Below are 19949 nucleotides of genomic sequence, written 5' to 3'. Positions count from 1 at the left end.
CAACAACACTGCATAATGATGTGATGCAGTATAATCACTCAGCAGGCACCTTTGGAGTCACCAAGCTCCTGTATCCCAGGGTTCATTATTGTTGTGTCAGTTTATATTCTTCAGGGTTTCAGACTGATGCTTAGTTCAGTTTTTAAAACCCCATGTTTGCCTAGAGAATGCGCTAAGATGAGCCAAAGAATACATTAAAATATCTTTGAACTAAAAAAGCATGGATTGTAATGTGTTTGTAAACAAAGCAAAAAGCAGAATGCCTAAATAACTAGGGTTTTTTGCCTTTAGGTCTCTGTGTTGCTTTTATCATATTATAAAAAAATCAAAGGGAATGGCATACATTACAATCAATCTTCTGAAAAACGGATGCCTAAAGTCCTTATTTAGGTACTGAATTTAGGTCTGATTTTCAAAAGTACTGAGTACCCAGCAACTCCCATTGACTTACAAAATAAGGCCCTGATCTTGCAATAAGAAAACTACACTCAGGACCACTGCATTCACAGAATGCTCCAATGGGCTTTCATCTGTCCACACAGCTCTTACTGCAGCATCAGTGCCTTAGTGAAGGCAGGATTTGCCCCTTGCCTGGTCTTATTTTTAGGTATTATAGGTGTCTTGGGGCAATGCATGGTTTCACACACCATAATGTGTCAACCCAATGGCAGAATCATAGTCTAAACCATGAAGCTGGGACCTTTAGGCCAATATTTTCAAAAATGGGCTCCTAAAATTAGGCTCTAAAATCCACATTTGGGCATCTAAACAAGTGACCTGATTTTCAAAAGTCCTGAGCACTCAGCAGATTCCACTGAGACTCCTGTCCTAAGTAAAAGCAGATAAATTGGAGACATGGGGCAAATACCACTTTCATGCTGTGGTTGCGTGTGTGAGAGAGCAAAATTTGTCCCATTATTTGTGTCACTCTAAAATTTGAATAGCCTTAGACCTTCAACTTGTATATCACTTTTGTACTGTATTGTATTTGATTGTAATCTCCTTGGGGCAAGGACAGTATCCTCTTCTATAGTCTGAATAGTACTGAGCCCACCAGTGTCACTAAGGTCCAGATTCTTACACCCTTATTCAGGCTGGGTAGCATGTGAGGCCACACATTGTTCCATTGAAGTTAATGGGGCTGTTTGTGGAGTAAGGGCTTCAGAACCTGGCCATAAATAAATAAAAATAACAGTCTTGTTGTTAAAGGATCGTACTAGAAGTCAAGAGATGTGAGTTTTAGTCCTCACACTGTTTCCCACTTAAGGGTCAGTGTATACTCTGAAAGCAGTCTAAATTCAGAGTCACTCCTTTAAGATTTACGTTGGTGTGCCTAAGAGCATAATTCAGGATTTCTTGTGTTGCCTTGACCTGGTCACTTTGGCCAACCCCATTAAGTACCTAAAGTTAGACACTTACTTATAAGAAGTTGGCTCAGCTGTTGAGCACAGAACACTGGTGTATCAGAGAGCAGAACGTAGCCCCTCCTGGTATTGGAAGGAATTATTTTGTTTGTTTCCCCTTTTCATTTAACAGCAATGAGGCTACACGTCTTGTCTCTTTCATGTATGCGATGCCCCTGTTCTCTAACGCCGAGCCACAATAGAGCCCAGTCCTAAAAACAGCCCCACACAGAGCCTGTGGGTGCACCCACGTTACATGGAACATGAGTCCCCAAGCCAATGGTAACTAAGGGAAGCGTCCGCCTCCAGGCAGCAGCCACACAAGCAGCCTGGCCAGAGGAGCCGTGCCCGCCCTGCTCCATGCGGGCAGCGGCTCCACCGCCGTGCCCCGCCAGGCGCTTTGCAAAGGGCGGCAGAGTCGGGCTCTGTGGGCGGCTGGGTGCTGGTGCCCTTGCCCAGCCCATGTTTGTGAAGCCAGCTCCGCAGCAGCCCGCCCTGAGCGCCTCCCTTCTTGCTGCCCCGGGGGCGCCCGCAGCGCGGTTGTTTGGCTGCTGCCGCAGCTTTGCTGCTCGGGCAGGCAGGGGGGTGTAGTTGGCGCCGGGTGCCAGGCGCACGCCTCTGCCTGACACGCAGCGAGGGAGAGGCAGAGGAGCACCTGGAAGGGCCGGTTGGGCGGCAGCTCCGCCGCGGTGCTGGGGATAATTAGTATCTGTGAGTCTGTCTGCCTCCCGGGGGCAGGGCGGGGGGAGCAGTGCGTGCCTGGCTGGGTGTGAGCGCCAGTGACTCGCCCCGGCCCCTCCAGCGCAGCCTCCACCCAGCGGGCTGGGAGCCGCCCTGGCCGCGCTCCCCACCCTGACCCTCCCCTTACCCCGCCGGCCAAGGGATCCTGGCAGAGCGAGCGGCGCCGGCGTCATGTGACAGCGGAGACTAGTGCCAGGAGCCTGGGGGAGCCGAGCGAGCGCCCTCCCCTCGCCCAGAGACGCACGGCCACCGCGGAGCGCACAGCCTCAGCCGCAGGGAGCCGGGACGCGGGCCGGGTGCTTTGCTCTGTCTCACAGCCCCCATCGCAGGGCTTCGGGCGGCGGCAGAGACCCCCCCTGCCCTGCTGAGGGTGAGCGCGGGGAAGGGAGGGGGGTTATTCCTCGCGTCTGACTGCAACATGCCAAAGTTTCCAGCTGCTGGAAGAAGGGGGGGAGGGGTCAGCGTTGGGGCGAACTGGGTGCATGCAAAGCTGCGAGCCCGCTGAGGCTCGGGAGGGAGCGGGCTGCTCTGGGGCCCCCGCTGCGCCCGCGGACAGTCCTGGCGGCTTGACACGCTCTAACTTCTGCGAAAGTTTTTCAGGGGTGGGGGGAGAATGGATTTTTCTGTCTCCAACTCCTGTGGTGCTTTAGTATCTGTTTCTGCACAGCCTGTAAGGGCGGAAGGAGGGGTTACAAACTCCGATGATACTTCGTCTCCTTCTGGGAAGAGGGGACAGAAGGTCACGTGTGTATAGGGGGCCGGGGGGGGGGGAGCTCTGCGGATGTTTCCATCCCCAGCTTCTGAGATTGCTGCAAAGGCTGCAAGAGAGGGTGGGACACAATAGAGGGGTCTGCTCTGGTGTTTGTGGTTTCCTCTGTCCTACTGGCTTTTACAGAGATTGGGTAAGAAAAATCACGCACCTGGTGTGGCCTTTGGCTCGGCACTCTGGTGCTGATCCCGAGGCGCTCCATTGTCTCCATATGAAAGGGAGTCCTTTTCTTTCCGGCTCTTGACTTGGACAATACGAGAAGTTCTCTTCGGCTCCTGCTACTCAGTAGCAGTTGTTTCAACCCCCAGAGCATCTTTTGGCAGATGGGGGACTGCAGTGGAATAGACAAGTCTACAATTTAAAATGTCATCAGAGCTTGCTAATGCTATTAAAGTACAAAATTGAGTTGGACAATGTAATGGGTTCATTCACTTCTGTTGGATTATAAATGTTTGTCTTCTGTGGGGAGAAAAAACGGTGAAGAGGGTTGTTTTTGTTGTTTGTTTTTTCTAAATAGTACACTATCACTAGTAAGTTATGGTTAGGGTCATAGCACTGTGGAATAGTTTAATGGCCAAATTTAACCCTGGTGTAACTTGACTGAATGTGGTGGAGTTACACCAGGGATACAATTAGTCCCAAAATGTTTTTAAAATAAAATATTAACATATTTAGTCTTATTTAACACTTTTCTAGGAGTAAGTTCAAATCTCTAATATGATATTTAGTTCTGACACTTTATATTTTAACTTTTATAAGGAATTGGAAATGACATCCATAATTGACTTCCTGCCTATATGAATATTGTTTTTCTACACTTAAATAGGAATAGGAATATTTATCTTCAATCTTTGTCAGTTGTAAGTTATTACACTGAAATTGGCTGGGGGGTGCAAGGCGAGTGGATGGACTAGAGAAAATCGTTCTTTAAGAGCCACATTGAAATCCTGCACAAAGTAGCAAAATATCAGGAGTAATACCTAGGTTAGAATTGTTCAAATTGTCAGAAAATCTTTGATGAAATCAATTTATTTATCCATTCTGATTCAGTTTTACTGCACCTGCGTTGTTTGCTTGTGCTCTGCCTGTACATAATGGCCCTTTGAAAACTCAGGAAGTGTCACTATTCACAGGGCTCAACTTTGGATATGGTGTTGTTATGAAAAGCCAAGCTTGGGTCATGGATGGAGGGACTTTGTGGTTTTGGTTTTATTGAAATTAATGTCCATAAATGTTCTTTAATCTGTATTGAAAGCAAAGAATACAATTGCTGCTCACTCATGTATTTTTTCCATAGAATAGTTTTAAGATGTGCTGTCTTGGTTGTTGTATAAGGAACTTCTTTTATGAGAGGAACCACATCTGGATTTAATAATCCTGTCTGACCCTGGGGACACTTACTTCAAACTAACTTTATCCCTTTTGCTTTAAAATGTATGATTTAGTTTGATAGCACTAATATTTTCAAATACAAGAGTCTGCAGCAGAGTTTAGTTGAGTGCCATACTTTCCTTTTACCCAAGCAGGTAAATATGGTTTGCCTACACTGGTTAATGTATAATAGTAGGTGAAGCCTGGGGTTGAGAGGTGGGTGGAGAAAGAAGACATAAAATGGTCCTTTCCTTTTGTGAGGAAACTGAAATGTTGTCAGTATGTAACAGTTATGAGAGTGCCCTACAATATTATGAAAATACACTACACCTACACAACAGCTATAGTATCAGCCAAAACCACAAGTGAGATAAGGTGGGTGAGAACCATATTACCCACCTTGCCTTTCTAATACCCTGGGACCAACATGACTACAGCACTACAAAACCAAAAGTGTTTAGGTAAGTCATGATGTAAAAGTGAATTAAGTCATTTGAAAGTGCTAGGATACTACAATGATGAGGGGCTAATCAAGTACCTAGATACTTTTGATACTTACCTTTCCAAATTTTAATTGTGAAGAAAATAAGGAAGTGGTAATATAACTATAGAACATACAACCATACACTGTTGTGTAGATTCTTCTGTAACCAGTCGTAATCTCGTACTTCTGAAATTGCAGTTACTAAAATGAAATGTACGGTGTTTACTGTCATTTCTAGGCTGCTAATCCACATAACTTGCAGTAACACATTCCCATGTCTGATAATATCTGGTACAGCAGCTGCCGACCCACCGTGCGGAACTAGTTCAAAGCATGTTGTAAAAGGAAGAATAGTGAAGTAGTTGTGCTGAATGAAACGAAGTATAAACTTATTCTGATACATTTCATGTAGATGAGGTGTGCTTCTTCACCCCCATAACTCCTTATTCTCAGTATGTTTTCTTCTTTAGACAGCTTAATGGTTTTGGTGTGAGGGGTATTAGTGATTTGTCAAAAATAAAAAAAAATATTTGTGGTTAACTGGTTCTACAGTTAAAATCTCATTCTATAAGTACAACTAAAGAAAAAGTACAGAAAAGCAAAAATTAGTGTGGATTGTTACTGGTATGTGTTTTAGCAGAGTGAGTCTTTAATAACTCTTGAAATTTAAGTTCTGCCATCAGTGTCCTGAGAAGAAGAGCTCTGTGTATGCTTGAAAGCTTGTCTGTCTTACCAATATAAGTTGGTCCAATAAAAGAGATTACCTCACACACCTTGTCTCTCTAATATCCTGGAACCAACAGATACAGCAACACTGTGCACTAAATTATGTCAGTCTTCAGCTGTCAAACCATACTGAATTTTTGCAGTGGGAAAATAGCCGATTTCTAAAATAGGCTGTACTTTTAAAATTAATTCTTGTAATGACCCGATAGTTCAGTTTTTCTCTTTGAAGAAGATAATTTTAGGTGAAGAGTTAGCTGTATGGTGTTATAAAATTCAGGCTGTAGTTAAATATTAGCAGCTTAGAGGCAAAAAGAAATCCAAGGGAAGGCTGAGGTTAATTATCATGATCTGTGGTGTCTAAAATCACATGTCCTCTTCTAGTGTAGATATTTGCTTGTTTGTAAATAGGGCAGGTCTCCTGTATAAAGACAGTGTTTGTATTCACACCCAATGAACAAACACCTCCACCCACTGTTGTTGTTTAAAAAACTCCAGCTGCTCATGAATATAGGGTCAGAGAGGGCCGCCTAAATGTTTCTCTGTGCTTTCTCTCCAGCACAGCCAGCAGAGCTGTTTCCTGTTCTTTGTTTCAAGGCTGGGGTTTGCGTCATACATTCCAAGTGGCATATGTGTGCTCTTTCCTGTTTCAGGCTGTTTTTTTAAGTAGACCAGTAGCCCAGTCCAGGCCCCTTGTCACTGCCCTGCAACTCCCAGTCCCCACCCAGTGAGTTATCATGTCTCTACACACTCACGATTGCTTAAGTTGCCTGTGTTATGTCAGCATGAGAAGTCTGAGTTAACCTTTAACACACTCTATACTCCAATATATTTACATGGGTGAATAATGAGTTTCATTCCCTTTTCTAAAAACTTGTTTGACTCTAAAAAAAAAAAAAATTGAGTCTGAGTTCTCCTCTCACTCGTGCCACTGTAAGTCTGGAATAATTCCATTAAAGTCAATGGAGTTGCAGTGGTGCAATACCAGTGCAAATGAGAAGAGAATCCAGCCCTGTATATTCATTTATGTGAAAACCTGTTGGCTTCTCCCCACATCTGTTCTGAAGATACCATCATGATCATTTTCTGTTCCAGTTCTGATCAAGATTAGAATTGTACCATTTTTTTTCGAAGGGAGGAAATATCGTACTGTTACATGAATTCAAGGATCCGTACTCTTCCAGATTTAATGCAGGAAAATGAGAGACTTAACAACTTTCTTTGGATTAAATGGGTATGGCAGTGCTATGTTTTGCTAAACTCTGAGCACTTTTTGAAGGAGTAAAGTACATGTTTTTTCTGCTTTGATATCATATTTTGTTTTCCTTTGTCTGCTGTGGACCAGCAGAGAGAAACATCAAGAGGAAATTCAAAAAGAGGACATAAGAAATATTTCTGTTACTCTGCATCTGACTGTAGAACTAAGGACCTGAGCCAAAGCTCATTGAAATTGATAGAAAGATTCCCATTGACTTCAAAGGGCTTTGAATCAGGCCCTAAATGAATGAGAAATCATATGAAAATAGGAGATGGACTGTCTTTCTCTCTCACTTATGTTTGAAAAAAATACATTTCCTTGCATGCACACAGAAATGTTTCCATCTTTAAATATATCATTTTTATTTAATTTGTTTTTGAAATTTTTCTTCTGCTAATGCTGGCTTTTAGATGTTACATTTTAAAAAAGGGGAAGTTTGTGTTGGACACAGTTCCAATATTTTTTTCAGAAAGCATCATAGGATTTAGAGACACTTTTAGTGAACACAGATAACTAAATTTTAACTATATCTAAATTATAAGTAGCAACTCACTGAAATGCACATAAATATGGATACTTACATTATTTTGCTTTTTGTCTCTTCAGAAATACAAAGTGTAAGAATTATTTTAAGTGAACACACAAGCTAATAATTTTGGTAAGTTGTATTTTTAAGAATCTTTATTTCCTCTTTTAGGGATTTTTACTTTTGTTCTTTTGCTGCTATTAGAAAATTATGTACAGTATATTGTCCTTGCACAGTGAATAAATATTGTAATTTAGCTACTAGTTAAACTGTACAGGATTTGAGCCTCAGTCATATTTCATCTTTTCTCCCTGGATCAGCAAAAGGTGTTGACCTAGCTTTAGTTTAGTACCGGAAACCAGTGTGTAGTATAGTAAATTTTGCTATTCACAACTTTCTGTAGTCAAGTTTCTATAAAATCAGAAACAAAGATTCATATTACAACAAAATTCTGCATTTTGTAGAACAAGTTTTTTAAATTAAGAGTCATAGCTAGAAGGAGGTCCTTTCAAAAATAAAACTCTTCTATGCAGCCAATATTGAAGCTTTGTGTTTTCATTCTAAGGCTAGTTGCTTCCAATCCAAAAGGTGAAGTTTGGCAGAGCGGGTTTAGGAACAGATTTAACCCTTGACTTTTAATGTTTTATCTAATACCAAGGTTTCCTTTTAGGAATTTAATAGCCATTGTTGATGTGTCCCAAGGGAAACTAGTATAAGTGTGTGTTAGCTAAATAGAAAAATAAATCTCTAACAGATTTTAAATACTAAAATAAGCCATAATGGAAATTGATGGAGGGGATTGAGGAAGTTGCTAACACACTTTGGTACACGAGAAGAGAGACAAAACCTCCACTCCTAGAGAGTCCAAGTTTATTTAATCATTCTTCCATTGTCACCATTCACTTTCTCTCTCTTCATTTCCCTAGATAGAGAGAGAGAGAGAGAGACACACACACACACATTTCTTTCCTATTTTCAAATCTTCATTGAAATTAAGAGTGTAAACTATTATTCATTAATGTGTTTTTGGTCACTTAATAGTAGAGATTTTCAGCTCTGCCTCATGTGGTCAAAGGTGTAAAAGTCTGTCTGGAATATGTTTGAGCAAGTAACAGAGCAGACTTGTACCTTAATATTAGAGGATGATATTTTGTATCCTGATGTTGACATTTTTTTTTTTGACACTCCACCTGATTTTTCAGATTTTGATTTCTATGTGTGTGAAATTAGCTTTGAGGTCTGTCACACTCTTTCTGTCTCTCCATTTCCCAACCAGTCTTCCTGAATAGAACAAAGGCTACTTTTATTCTTCCTTTCAAATTCTCTTTAAAATTAACTTTTTATTAAATTAAAAAAATAATAAGAAGGTTCTGTTTGGAAGGGAAAGATTGTCATACCATTCTGCATACTTCACTTGTTTTCAGAGGTCTGATCTGTTCTCTTTACTAAACTATTTCTCCTTGTAAGCAGTAGCTTGAGACAGGAAACCAGACAGCAGTCTGCCCTGATAAGGGGGAGTATTGTATGCAGTATTGTCTAAGGAGGTGGCTAAAGATATTTTGTCTTTCTTTCTTCTTTAGGGCCAATAGATATATAAAATAGGGATTGCATAAGGTTGTATGGATGCAAAGTTTGTTTTCTCAGTGGAAACTTCAGACTCAAAAAACAAATATCTTTCATGAATACCCTTAGAAACTGTTTTCTAAGACTTTTTTTTTTTAATATGGAAAAATGTGTTTTTCAGCCATACTGAAGTGTACACATACTGGAGTGTACAGAACAGCATAGTTGTAAATTTCAATGAAATACGGACTACTCTGCTATATGGCTTCTGACAAATTAATATGTTAAAGTAGTTCTAGATCAAACAAAGTGATTTATAGTAATGGGAAGGTTGTGATGTGCATTTTCTGAATCTCAGTACTGTACTAGCATGTCTCAGGAGTTGTTCCAATTCCCATTGGAAGTCCACTGGGTTTTTTTATTGGGGGGAGGGGGGAAAGCTACCTGTTAGTAGAAATTGTCTCTTGTTGCACAGCCAATTCCTTTTAACTTTCCCCAGTACTGCTTTTTGTGCGCCAAACTGCTTTGATCCTTTCCCCAGCAGTGCTGTCTCTGGGTCTGTCTTCACTTAAAAGTTCGGTCGACATAGCTACATTCATCAGGGATGTGAAAAAAACACACCCATGACCAACATAGGTGTGCTGACCTAAACCCCATTGTAGATACAGCTGTGCTGATGGAAGAATGCTTCCACTGATGTAGCCACCATCATTGGGGGCTGGGGGTTATGTTCCCACACTGGCTGAAAAACCTCTTCCATCTGTGTAGGCTGTGTCTATGCTACGGGTTTACACAGGCGTAGCTATGGCAATATAGCTATGCCAGTATAGTCTCTGTAGTGCAGACACGCCCTGGATTTTCAATCTTCTCGCTCTTATTCCCTTTGACTGAATCTAATTGCTAATCTAAATTTGAGATTTTCTGTGTCTGGTGCTATTTTGGGGCTTGATGAAGGAAAGCACTTAAGCACATGCTTACTTCCCATGGAAGTCGGAGTATGTTCTTGTGTATTTTGCTCCTGAAGGCCCTGGATCAGCAACTACTACTACGAATACAAAGAAACCTTGTTGCCAGCTGTGGAGGGGATTTCCTTTACCCCTTCCAGGGACTCCTGTTAGTTCAACAGAGGAGAACAAGTTTCTGCTATCTTTTAAGGCTTCGTTGAAGATTATTTCTCTTTCAGTCTCAGAAAACCTCCCTGGCCTTTGGATGACATCAGTATAGTCCTTCCAATATTATCACTTCTCCTTAATATTAGGGCTGGGGGGAAGTTTAGCTTGAGACTTATGAAGGAAGAGGTAGTTTCAGATCATGGCTGAAAATCTTGGGCACTTGACTCAAGTTGCCCTGTTGATACATTACTGTAAAAGCTACAGTGGTGGGCACTAATGTAGAGCTGATTTAGTGGCAATAATTAAGTTACTTTGTAATTATACCAATAATACATAGCATTTTCTAAACAATGATTGAGCCTCACGCAGAAATAGGGTCCCATCTCCTGTTTCCCCTGACACAAAAACTGAATAAACAGTCTTTGTGTGGGGTGCTGTGCAGAGGATCGGAGGGGCAGAATCTCTTCTCACCACCCCTAGCCATTGTGTGGATCAAATCATTGGTCACCACTATTCCAGATATGTAACTAGAACTGGGCCAAAGCCCTTCTGCATCTCTCTTGAGGATTTGTAACTGCTGATCTGTGTGGCTAAGACCAGCCCCCAACCCAAAACCACCTGCCTTCACAGAAAGCTATAAGGCGCTTGTAGGCCTATGTGTGGGTATGCAGAGCCCTCTGTGTTTTGTAGCTGCCCTCCACCTGGTTAGTGATACAGTGCTGTGGCTGCTATGCCCATGGGCGAATCTCATCCAGAGTAAATAGTCTGTACAAATCCTTATTGTTGGAACACGTATTAAGTACTCTTACTCACATCAAACCATACATGTCAAGAAGTTAAAACTGAGACGTCTCTGATGTTGACAAGAAAATTTTGATGGTAAAAATTCCATAGGATTTGAACATAGCATTTTCCTTTAATAAAGGGCAAGGGTTTGTCTTTTTCTTACCTGCTGTCTTTTTGCTTGGCTTTAGCTGTGAAAATGTTGAGGGACTTTGCTTGGACTTTACCTTTGCACCTGTCCTTATTTACATACAAAAATGAATTGCTTGGCTTGTCTTTTAGAAATACAGGGTGTGAGCAGAATCTTATCAAAAGCCATGTCCTGTTTGGACAAGTTGGACTGCCTTGGCAAAGATCCATAGGGTGGAGTGAATGGGAGGAGGCAGGAAAGTAAAACTGGGTGGCTTGTTAGCAAAGAGAGAGAGAGGGTGGAATGTTTGCCTACTGGATTGCAGTTAATTATTTAGTTTCAGATTACATACAGCATACATTTTTTTACCCACATAAAAACTCTTCTATGCAAAGTAGCTCATCTAATTTAAGAAAGATAAAGTCGACTCTTCTGATTTTTTTTTTAATATGGTTTGTGTGAATTGTATGGTTTCTCCTTGCTTTGCTCTCAGGAGGGTGCCACAGGTACTTGAGAAGATACTTTAGTTTTCTATAAATTAATCTTATTTACTAAACAAGCTGTGGGCTGTGAAACAAGTATGTTACGAAATCAGTGTGTAGGCAGATCCCTACTATTCTTCACACCTTATGTTTGAAACAAATAAGGCAGTCTCCCCCCTGCTTCTCAAACATTTAATAGCAGGGGAGTATAGTGTGATCTTGCATACCTACATATGTATGACTTTTACAAGTATACTACAGAACCTTTACTATAAAATATTATCAGAAATAACAAAATACAATTTTTTTGTTTACTTACTTGAAGTAAATTCAGGCTTCACAACCAGTGTGTCTTTCTTCCATTCCAGCATTGTTCTTTTAAATAGAACATTGTTCCATGCATTTATTTTCCCCCTTAGAGTTTATCCCAGAACAACAATTTCATAAGTGTCAGACCTTCAGCTGGTGTAAACTGATTCCAGTGGAGCTACACCATATTACACCAGCTGAGAATACAGGCAGGACCAAAAGATCATGCATAATATAGTGTCCTCTGTCCAAAATCAGCCTCTCTTACTATTTAGGTAGGAATAGTACAGTAAAAGAACAGTATAACACATTAAAGGGACACTCAACTTATATACTGTGATACAGCAGTAAAAGTAAAAATTTTATCTACTATTTTAGATGACTATGAAAGACAAGAATTTTTCACTTTTACTGTCTGCAAGATACTTTCTGTTGTCAGTTTCATTCTACTGTACAGTCAGTTTCATTCAACTGTACAGTCAGTTAGTCCCTAATTCTGCAAATATGTGTATGTAACTTTTACATATGTAAAGTTAGGCATGTGCTAAGTGTTTGCAGGATATGGGTCTTAGTCGCTTTCTATGATTTTCTGTGTGGGTCTCTCACATAGCAGCAGGAGCGAAAAAACAAACCTTAAAAATAGAAAAATGTGATTTTTCAAAACTACAACAAATGGCAGAGGGAGTAGGTTGGGGGAGGAGGGAAGGTGTATTATCTGAAACTATTAAACTTTTTTTTCCCTTCAAGTGACTAGATTACAAATTGATGGTGTCACTTCACCAAAGCACATTTAAATTAAAAAATGGAAAGCATCTGGAAAGCTTCTGAAGGCAAATATTTAAAAATTCTCATATATATGAAGACTGGCATGCAGTGTAGGGTTGGGTTGTTTTTGCATTGTGGAATATCTTTTACCCATTCATGTATTGTTAGATGCATATATCTGTATCTTTGGGAAGTCATATATAGACAAAGTTACTTCACGGAAGAGTGACTAGGAAAATTTTAATTTTTCAGAAAATTATATCAAATGCATAAATTCAGAAAAATATCTAATTTAAATGATTCCCTGAAGTTGCAGGAAAGATTTCATAATTGTAAACTTTCTCACAGGCATATTGACAAATGAACATAGACACATCCAAATTATAAAATTTTCTATCTTTCAAAGCTATTACTTACTTTTTATTTAGACAAAACTAGCAGTTTCTTTGAACTACTGTATCTGTTTCTCCTTTTCTCAACTTGGTTTAATCAGGCCCTCCCCTTTTTCCAGGATGATGATATTCATGCTTATATTCAATGATGCTTTAGTTTGTTCTTTCGAAATCAAGCTTTGTTCATTCCAAGTACTTAGAAAGTATACTGTTGTAGTATTTTCCATAAATTATTAAACTTTGCCCTTGATTTATAAAGTAAATCCCTGGTAGGCTTGAAACAATTCATTTTTTCTTTCTGTCACATATCTCAAATTGTTTTCTCAAATGCGTACACACTGACTATTGCATGCTTGCTTATTAATATAGAATTGGTCTAATTTGGGGCATATATATTCTTATGTCCCATTTAAACTGTTAAATACCAGACACAATTAAAACCTTTTAATATATTAGTGAGTCTTAAGCTTACGCCCAGTGAAATTGTCTTGACAGAGTACAGTAGCATTTTATTTGTTATGGATTTCTAGTGCCACCTACTGGATGCAATTGAATGTGTTAATACCTAACATCAGTCTTTATACTGTACAGAGACAAGGTGAGTGAGGTAATATCTTTTATTGGACCAACTTCTGTTGGTGAGACAGACAAGCTTTCACGCTCTTCAAGAGCTCAAAAGTGTCTTTCTCACCAACAGATATTATGAATTTCATATTAATATGAAAGATATTACCTCACCCATCCTGTCTCTCTAATATTGTGGGACCAGCCCGGCTACAACACTGCATATACTGTACAAGACATACAATTTGTCTGGGATGGTGACGTTGTGTCCCATACTCTCCTCGTCAACTGGAATACTCTGCCAGTCCTCCAGGCTGTACTCTGGAAGAATCTGTTTGTGGCTCTGCCTTCTCATATGTGATATCTGCATTCTCATAAATGATATTCAATTTTTTTAAAAAAAATCTTGTCAACTGGAACTTTTTAATGTCTTTGAGTATAAACTTCCTTCACTTGTCTAAACTATTTGGCTTTACCATGTAGCCTCTCTAGTATTTCTCTGTCCTTCTCCAAAGGCTCTTAGTCCTCCGTGACATCTTCTCATCCTTCCTCCACAATTGTCACTCTTGGTAAATGTGTAAATATGGTTATTACTTGGGATAGTTAAATTACTATAAATGAAATAGACTTGAAAATAGGCTTCAAGAAGCTAACAAAGTAGATGGCTCCCTTTTTAAAGCAATTTTGGCTACGCAGAACACAGTCTAAATTCTGAAATCGTGTTTTTAATAAGGAAACTCTTGGAAATGTACAGTTGTTTCAAAATAGTGGTTGAGTTGTCATAGTTCCTTTTGGTAAAATAGTTAAATTATCAGTTGTGATGTCTGATTGGGAGGCTGTCTATTGTACCTCCCCAAATTAGCTTTGTTTTTAATTTCTTCCTTGCGTAGAAGTAGGTGTCAAAGCACCAGAGTGTTATCAGCATTGCCATCAGGCTTACTGACTGGAGACTGACAAGTATTGGGCTGCCATTCTTCCTGAATCTAATTCAGATCTTTTCATGTTCACTGTCTCTTCAGCTAAACAAAAAATTAATCTAGGTTTGCCAGGCATCTGGTTTTAGACTGGAATGTCCAGTTGAAAAGGGACCCTGCGGCTCTGGTTGGCACTGCCACGCACGCCAAAACTCTCATTCCTGGACCCACTCCAGAGCCCACACCCCTAACCAGAGCCCTCACACACCTCTGCCCCAGCTTGATGAAAGTGAGTGAGGATGGGAAGAGCAAGCGACAGAGGGAGGGGAGCAAGTGAGGGTGGGGTGTCAGGGAAGGAGCAAGGAAGAGATTTTTGGTTTTGTGCAATTAGAAAGTTGGCAACCCTAAATTAATCTCAACTTGGAATGATAGAAAAAGTGCATGATCTGAGCTGGGACATACTGTCTTCAGCAACTTGCAGCTAATTACAGCTAGTAACTCCATGCTGTAGGTTTGCTGATCTGCACTTTAAGAGCCCAACCTGGCTTCTGTTGAAGTCAATGGATGCCTTTTCATGGCAATTGGATTGGGCTCCTTAGGAAGGTACTGTGCAATTGATAATACTGGAACATTTTAAGGAATTTTAAAAAGCATGGCCCAATACTTGTTGAGAAGACCTATTATATACAGATATTTCATAGCTTATGCATTGTGGAATTAATGACAAATTTCCATTCATTATAAATTCATTAAGGTTATTTTTATAGAAAAAAAGTATATGGAATGCCTGTTCGGTACTTTTTGACCAATCATCCACTGGACTATGCCTAAATATATGCTGATCATAGGGTTTTACTGAAATTACAAAATAACTTTTATATCCTACCACCAAACAGTTTTATTATAATATAATATTTGAAAACATAAAGATTATCTCTAGATTTTGAAGAATTAAATCAAATAAATTTAATATTATGGAATAATGAGTTAAAAAAAAATTCAGAAACTTGATTCTAGGCATTTCTACAACTTAACTTGTTTTTTTCCCCTTCCTGTAGTCCAGGACGACATAGCATCAGAAGATTTCACTGAAAAGATGCTAATGTTTGACCCAGTCCCTATCAAGCAAGAAGCCATGGAACCTATTTCAGTGGTAAGTTTCAAACATGTTATCACCCTGATTGCCATGTAGGGATTGCTTCTGCTGTCCATGAAATCAATGGCAGAATTCCTGTGAACTTCACAGGGCCTGGCCTCCTCGGAGAACTGCTATGAAACGGAATACCTGAGTAACAGCAATAGCTAAATTTGCACATTAGTAGCATTATTTTCTCTTTCTGGAGACAGTGCCATTAGTGTTGCTTACATTGGTCAGGATGCCAACCCCATGTTTACTTTTCATGGTGATATTTGAGATTTACCATGAAAGCTATGCAGAGGGAGGGAGGGGAAAAGAATAAACACCTTGCAGGGACATCTGGGCCCTAGGCTGTTCTAGGGTGAGTCTGGTGCCACAGGTCTCTCTGCTTCCGTGTACTTGGAAAATAGTTGTAAAGGGAAAAATTTGGACAGAAAGCTGGTAATGAGAAACTTATAAAATTAGATCATCTCTGTTTTGGCTGTTGCTGTTCCTGCCAACAGTGGTTATACAAGACTTAAGGGTCAGTTTGAGGCCCTAGAAACAAAGTTGTCATGGATATTGTTATTTGTAATATTTAGTAGAAAGCAGCTTACAGTGACAAGTTTGCTGCCTTTACCAATTAAAAAATGTAAAAGGGGCACTATCAATTTAAATCCAGTTTTAAATACGTTTGTCTATGTTGGTTGCTAAAATACCTTCAGATTATTTAAACTACTTGAATTTTAGAACCACAAATTACTTTTTTGCTGTGTTGTTTACATTGCAGTCTTCTGAGCAGAGGCAGGGAAATGCCTGTTCTAGCAATGAGAAATAGGGATTTAGTCAGCCGACAAATACTATGGGCTGGTCTACACTACACAGTTAGGTCAACATAAGGCAGTTTATGTTGCCCTAATTATGTCAATGTCAACACTACAGCCCTTTCTCCCACCGATGCAAATGCCATACTATACCAACGTAATAACTCCACCTCCACAAGAGGCGTAAGGCTTATGTCTGTGTTGTTAGGGCAACATAGTGTCTGTGTAGATACTGCGTCCCTGCCAGGCAGATAGAGCCCATCTGCCACCAACTTCCAGGGGAAGAATGGACCCCACTCCAGGCTGAGAGCCAAGGGGAGAATCCTTGGCGGCGTGAGCCATGACATTGACATGGCTGCCTGGCTACCAGTGTGGGAGTGGCGTTGAGAGAAAAGGGGAGACCAAGCTCTCGGCTCCCCACACTGCCCTTCTTAGATTGGTGGGAGGTGCTCCTGATGAGGACACGCACCACTGACCCAATGAAGATAGTGTGGACATGCACCACAGTGGCTACAGGTTGATCTAATAGGTCCACATACATTTCTAGTGTACCCATAACCTTTGAGTGTTTCTTTAGTTAAGTAATCCAGCCCAGGAGTGGGATATTGTGCTTCCATATGCTATTTGAAGATAAATTGTACTTTCCCTGTGCTGGGACTTCAACGCTGTCTTGCAGATTACTTTCTGCCACCACTCTGGCCAGCCATCACAGAGCTATTCCCTTTTGTTAAATAGTCATTTTGTCCTTTTACTTACTGCATTAAATGAGTGTATCTAGGAAAAGGAAATAATGTTGGGCCTGATTGTAGGTTCTCTCATAAGAAGTACAAAGGAGGAAAGAAAATTCTATGAAATTCTCTTCTCAGAGATTCCTCAGTTCTTCTTCAGGAGAGTAGGAGGTTTTGAGTCTATGTCCATGGGCAAACTGGCCATTTAGTCCCCCAAACCCTTGAGATGCTGGTCTTCCCAGCTGTCCCTAGTAGTGCAGCTCCCTTGGAGCTAGGCCATCAGGAACTACTTAAGCCTGGCCTACACTTAAAACATAGGTCAACATAGCCACTGTGCTTGGGGATGTGGAAAATCCATACCCCTGAGAACTATCGCTATGCTAACCCAGCCTCCAGTCTCGACGTAGCTGGGTTGATGGAATAATGCTACCATTGCTCAGTGACGGAAAAACTCCTTCCATCTCTGTAGTCTATGTCTACACTGCAGGGCTACAGCAGCATAGCTACAGTTCCATAACTATGCTGAAGTGTAGATATGGCCTTAGCAGACAGCTAGCCTGTAGCCCCCTTTAAAGAGAGAGAGGATCTCAGTGTGAAGAGAGCATGGCAAGAAAAGTAGCGTAGCTACTAAGGGGATGTCTATCCTCCAGCTGTGTCGCTATAGCTTAGATGCTTCCTACATCAGCAGAAGATGGTTTTCTATCTATGTAGTTAATCCACCTCTCCAAGACACAGTAGCTAAGTGGATGGAAGAATTCTTCCATTGACCTAGCCACATCTACAACAGAGGTTAGGTCAAGTTTAACTACTGCACTCAGGGCCTAGCCCTGTAGCTAGGTTGATCTAATTTTTAAGTGTAGACCAAGCCTAAGCAAGCTAACTTTCTTAACCATCTTCCATGGGATTGATAGTGGAAGAGCTATTGTCCATATTCTCAGAGGAGATGAGCATTCCATTAACTTCACTGGCAGCTGACAGTGCTCAGAGCCTTTAAAATCAGGCCTTAAACATGTTGTATCTGCTGCTTTGATATCAAACAAATTAAACTATTAAAAATCATTAGTTATTTTAATAGCAAAACCAGATTAAAATATGTCAGAATGCACCATGTATTGTATATGCAAAATTTGTTCAAAAACACCACTAGCTTATGACATTAACAAGTTTGGGGTGGGGAAGGAAACAAATTACAAAGTTTTAACACCAAAACTTTTTTCAAAGTATGTGGTTTAAAGGGTTAGCTACACTTCTCAGATAGTTAAAGCACACACGCAAAGTATTTTGTCATCCTACTATTGGTCCATACAGTCTGTGGCATTGAATTATTGTGCACATTTTATTAAATGAAGAAAACATTTAAATGATGGTATGTAATAGATCTAGTTACAGTGTTATCTCAATTCCACCTAAAATAAAGTGAATATTTGTTACAAGCATTTGTTAAATGCTTGGGCAAAGACAGTGACAATTTACTTGCCAAAGTTGCTTTTTTTCTGTGGTGCCTACTTTCTTTTGGAATTGAAGTGAACAACTTGTGTGTCCCAAAGCAGTCTCCAAAACTATTTGGTTTGCAACTTTTTAAGATCAAGTGCCTTAGCTACATGATATCTTGAGGTGTTTTGTAACTAGTGCACTTGTGAATAAATCTCATCTTGTAAGCATGAATAATAAAAATGCTTTGGGGGAAATTATATAGTATTTCAGGTTAAATCCTGGTCATCCTTCTCATGTGACTTCAACTGGACCACTAAGCCTGTCAAGTAGTCGAGTTGTTTCACTACAAACTTTTTTATGGACTATTTAGAGTAGTCCTTCAGAATGTCTCTTTATGGGAGTAGCCAATTGTGGGTGGGAATAGGTGCGCATATGGCACACTTGGTTGCCCCTTAATCTTGCCCAGTTGTCAAGTGGAGAAGTGTAGTAATGCTTCTTTTTTTTTTTTTTGAATGAGTGACATATTTGAATTGCAATTAGATGAATTACCTGACTACCTTCACATAGCCTTAGCCAAGAAAGTAAACCTTACAAGTTACCTGCATTTGTTCTTCATAGAGAGAATACCTCTATATGGAAATATACCTATCTCATAGAACTGGAAGGGACCCTGAAAGGTCATTGATTCCCCTGCCTTCAACTAGCAGGATCAAGTACTGATTTTTGCCCAAGATCCCTAAGTGGCCTCCTCAAAGATTGAACTCACAACCCTGAGTTTAACAGGCCAATGCTCAAACCATTGAGCTGTCCTCCCATAGGTCAAATCCTGCTGTCGTTAATCAGGACAGACACTAAGGAGATAAAGTTTTGGTTGGTCCAAAGAGGTAAACCAGTGATGTGGGCCATGTAGGTATGTAGATAAGAAACTGTTTAGGAATATATGCTCAAATACAGTCCTGCACCTTTATAATAATCTTCTGCAGTGATATAGTATCCTGTAGTATTTCGGCAATCTACAATTGACTCTAAATTGGGGTTAATTATATTCTAAGGTATTTTGCATTACTCTCTTACTTGTAAAATGTTCCTTTTACATCGGCAGGAGATCCTCTATTTTTAGCATTGCAAAACAGAAAACATTTGTATATTGTCACTGTAAAGTTAAGGGGTATGTGTTTGATGGGTATGCAGTATTGTTGTAGCCATGTCGGTCCCAGGATATTAGAGAGACAAGGTGGGTGAGGTAATGTATTTTGTTGAACCAACTTCTGTTGGTGAGAGGGACAGGATTTCAGCCACACAGAACTCTTCTTCAGGTCTAAGAAAGGTACTCCCAGCATCACAGCTAAATGCAAGGTAGAACACATTGTTTAGCATAAGTAGTTAGCAGATGGTGTAAGGGACCAATCAAGGTGTAGTGGTCTATTACCACCTCTGCAGTCACAGGACAACGGTGGGATTCTTTAACAGCCTTCAGCTCAGTACAGATCTTAATCCCATGCTTAGCTTCAAGCATGTTAGTAGTGTCATTGGCTTCAGTGGAAGGCTCATGTGATT

General features: G+C 40.3%; 1 protein-coding gene across 4 annotated transcripts in view; it reads left to right on the top strand.

Moving 5' to 3' along the window:
• The first annotated feature begins 2012 nt into the window (after window positions 1-2012).
• The window catches only part of KLF3 (KLF transcription factor 3), a 33263-nt gene continuing 15326 nt past the window's right edge, over window positions 2013-19949 (top strand). Inside the window, exons 1-4 of one of the 4 annotated variants that reach the window (XM_050947907.1) lie at window positions 2013-2514; window positions 7356-7407; window positions 14395-14578; window positions 15348-15442. In XM_050947907.1, coding sequence (XP_050803864.1) covers window positions 15386-15442 — 57 coding nt within the window. In that variant the 5' untranslated portion in view covers window positions 2013-2514; window positions 7356-7407; window positions 14395-14578; window positions 15348-15385. Of the gene's footprint in view, window positions 2515-2558; window positions 3047-7355; window positions 7408-14394; window positions 14579-15347; window positions 15443-19949 lie in introns of those variants that run through there. The other 3 variants (XM_050947906.1, XM_050947904.1, XM_050947908.1) reach the window with 3 other exon arrangements.

The sequence above is a fragment of the Gopherus flavomarginatus genome, chromosome 3 (genome assembly GCF_025201925.1).
Source record: "Gopherus flavomarginatus isolate rGopFla2 chromosome 3, rGopFla2.mat.asm, whole genome shotgun sequence".
Lineage (NCBI taxonomy): Eukaryota > Metazoa > Chordata > Testudines > Testudinidae > Gopherus > Gopherus flavomarginatus.
This window is presented reverse-complemented; position numbering and strand designations above follow the sequence as displayed.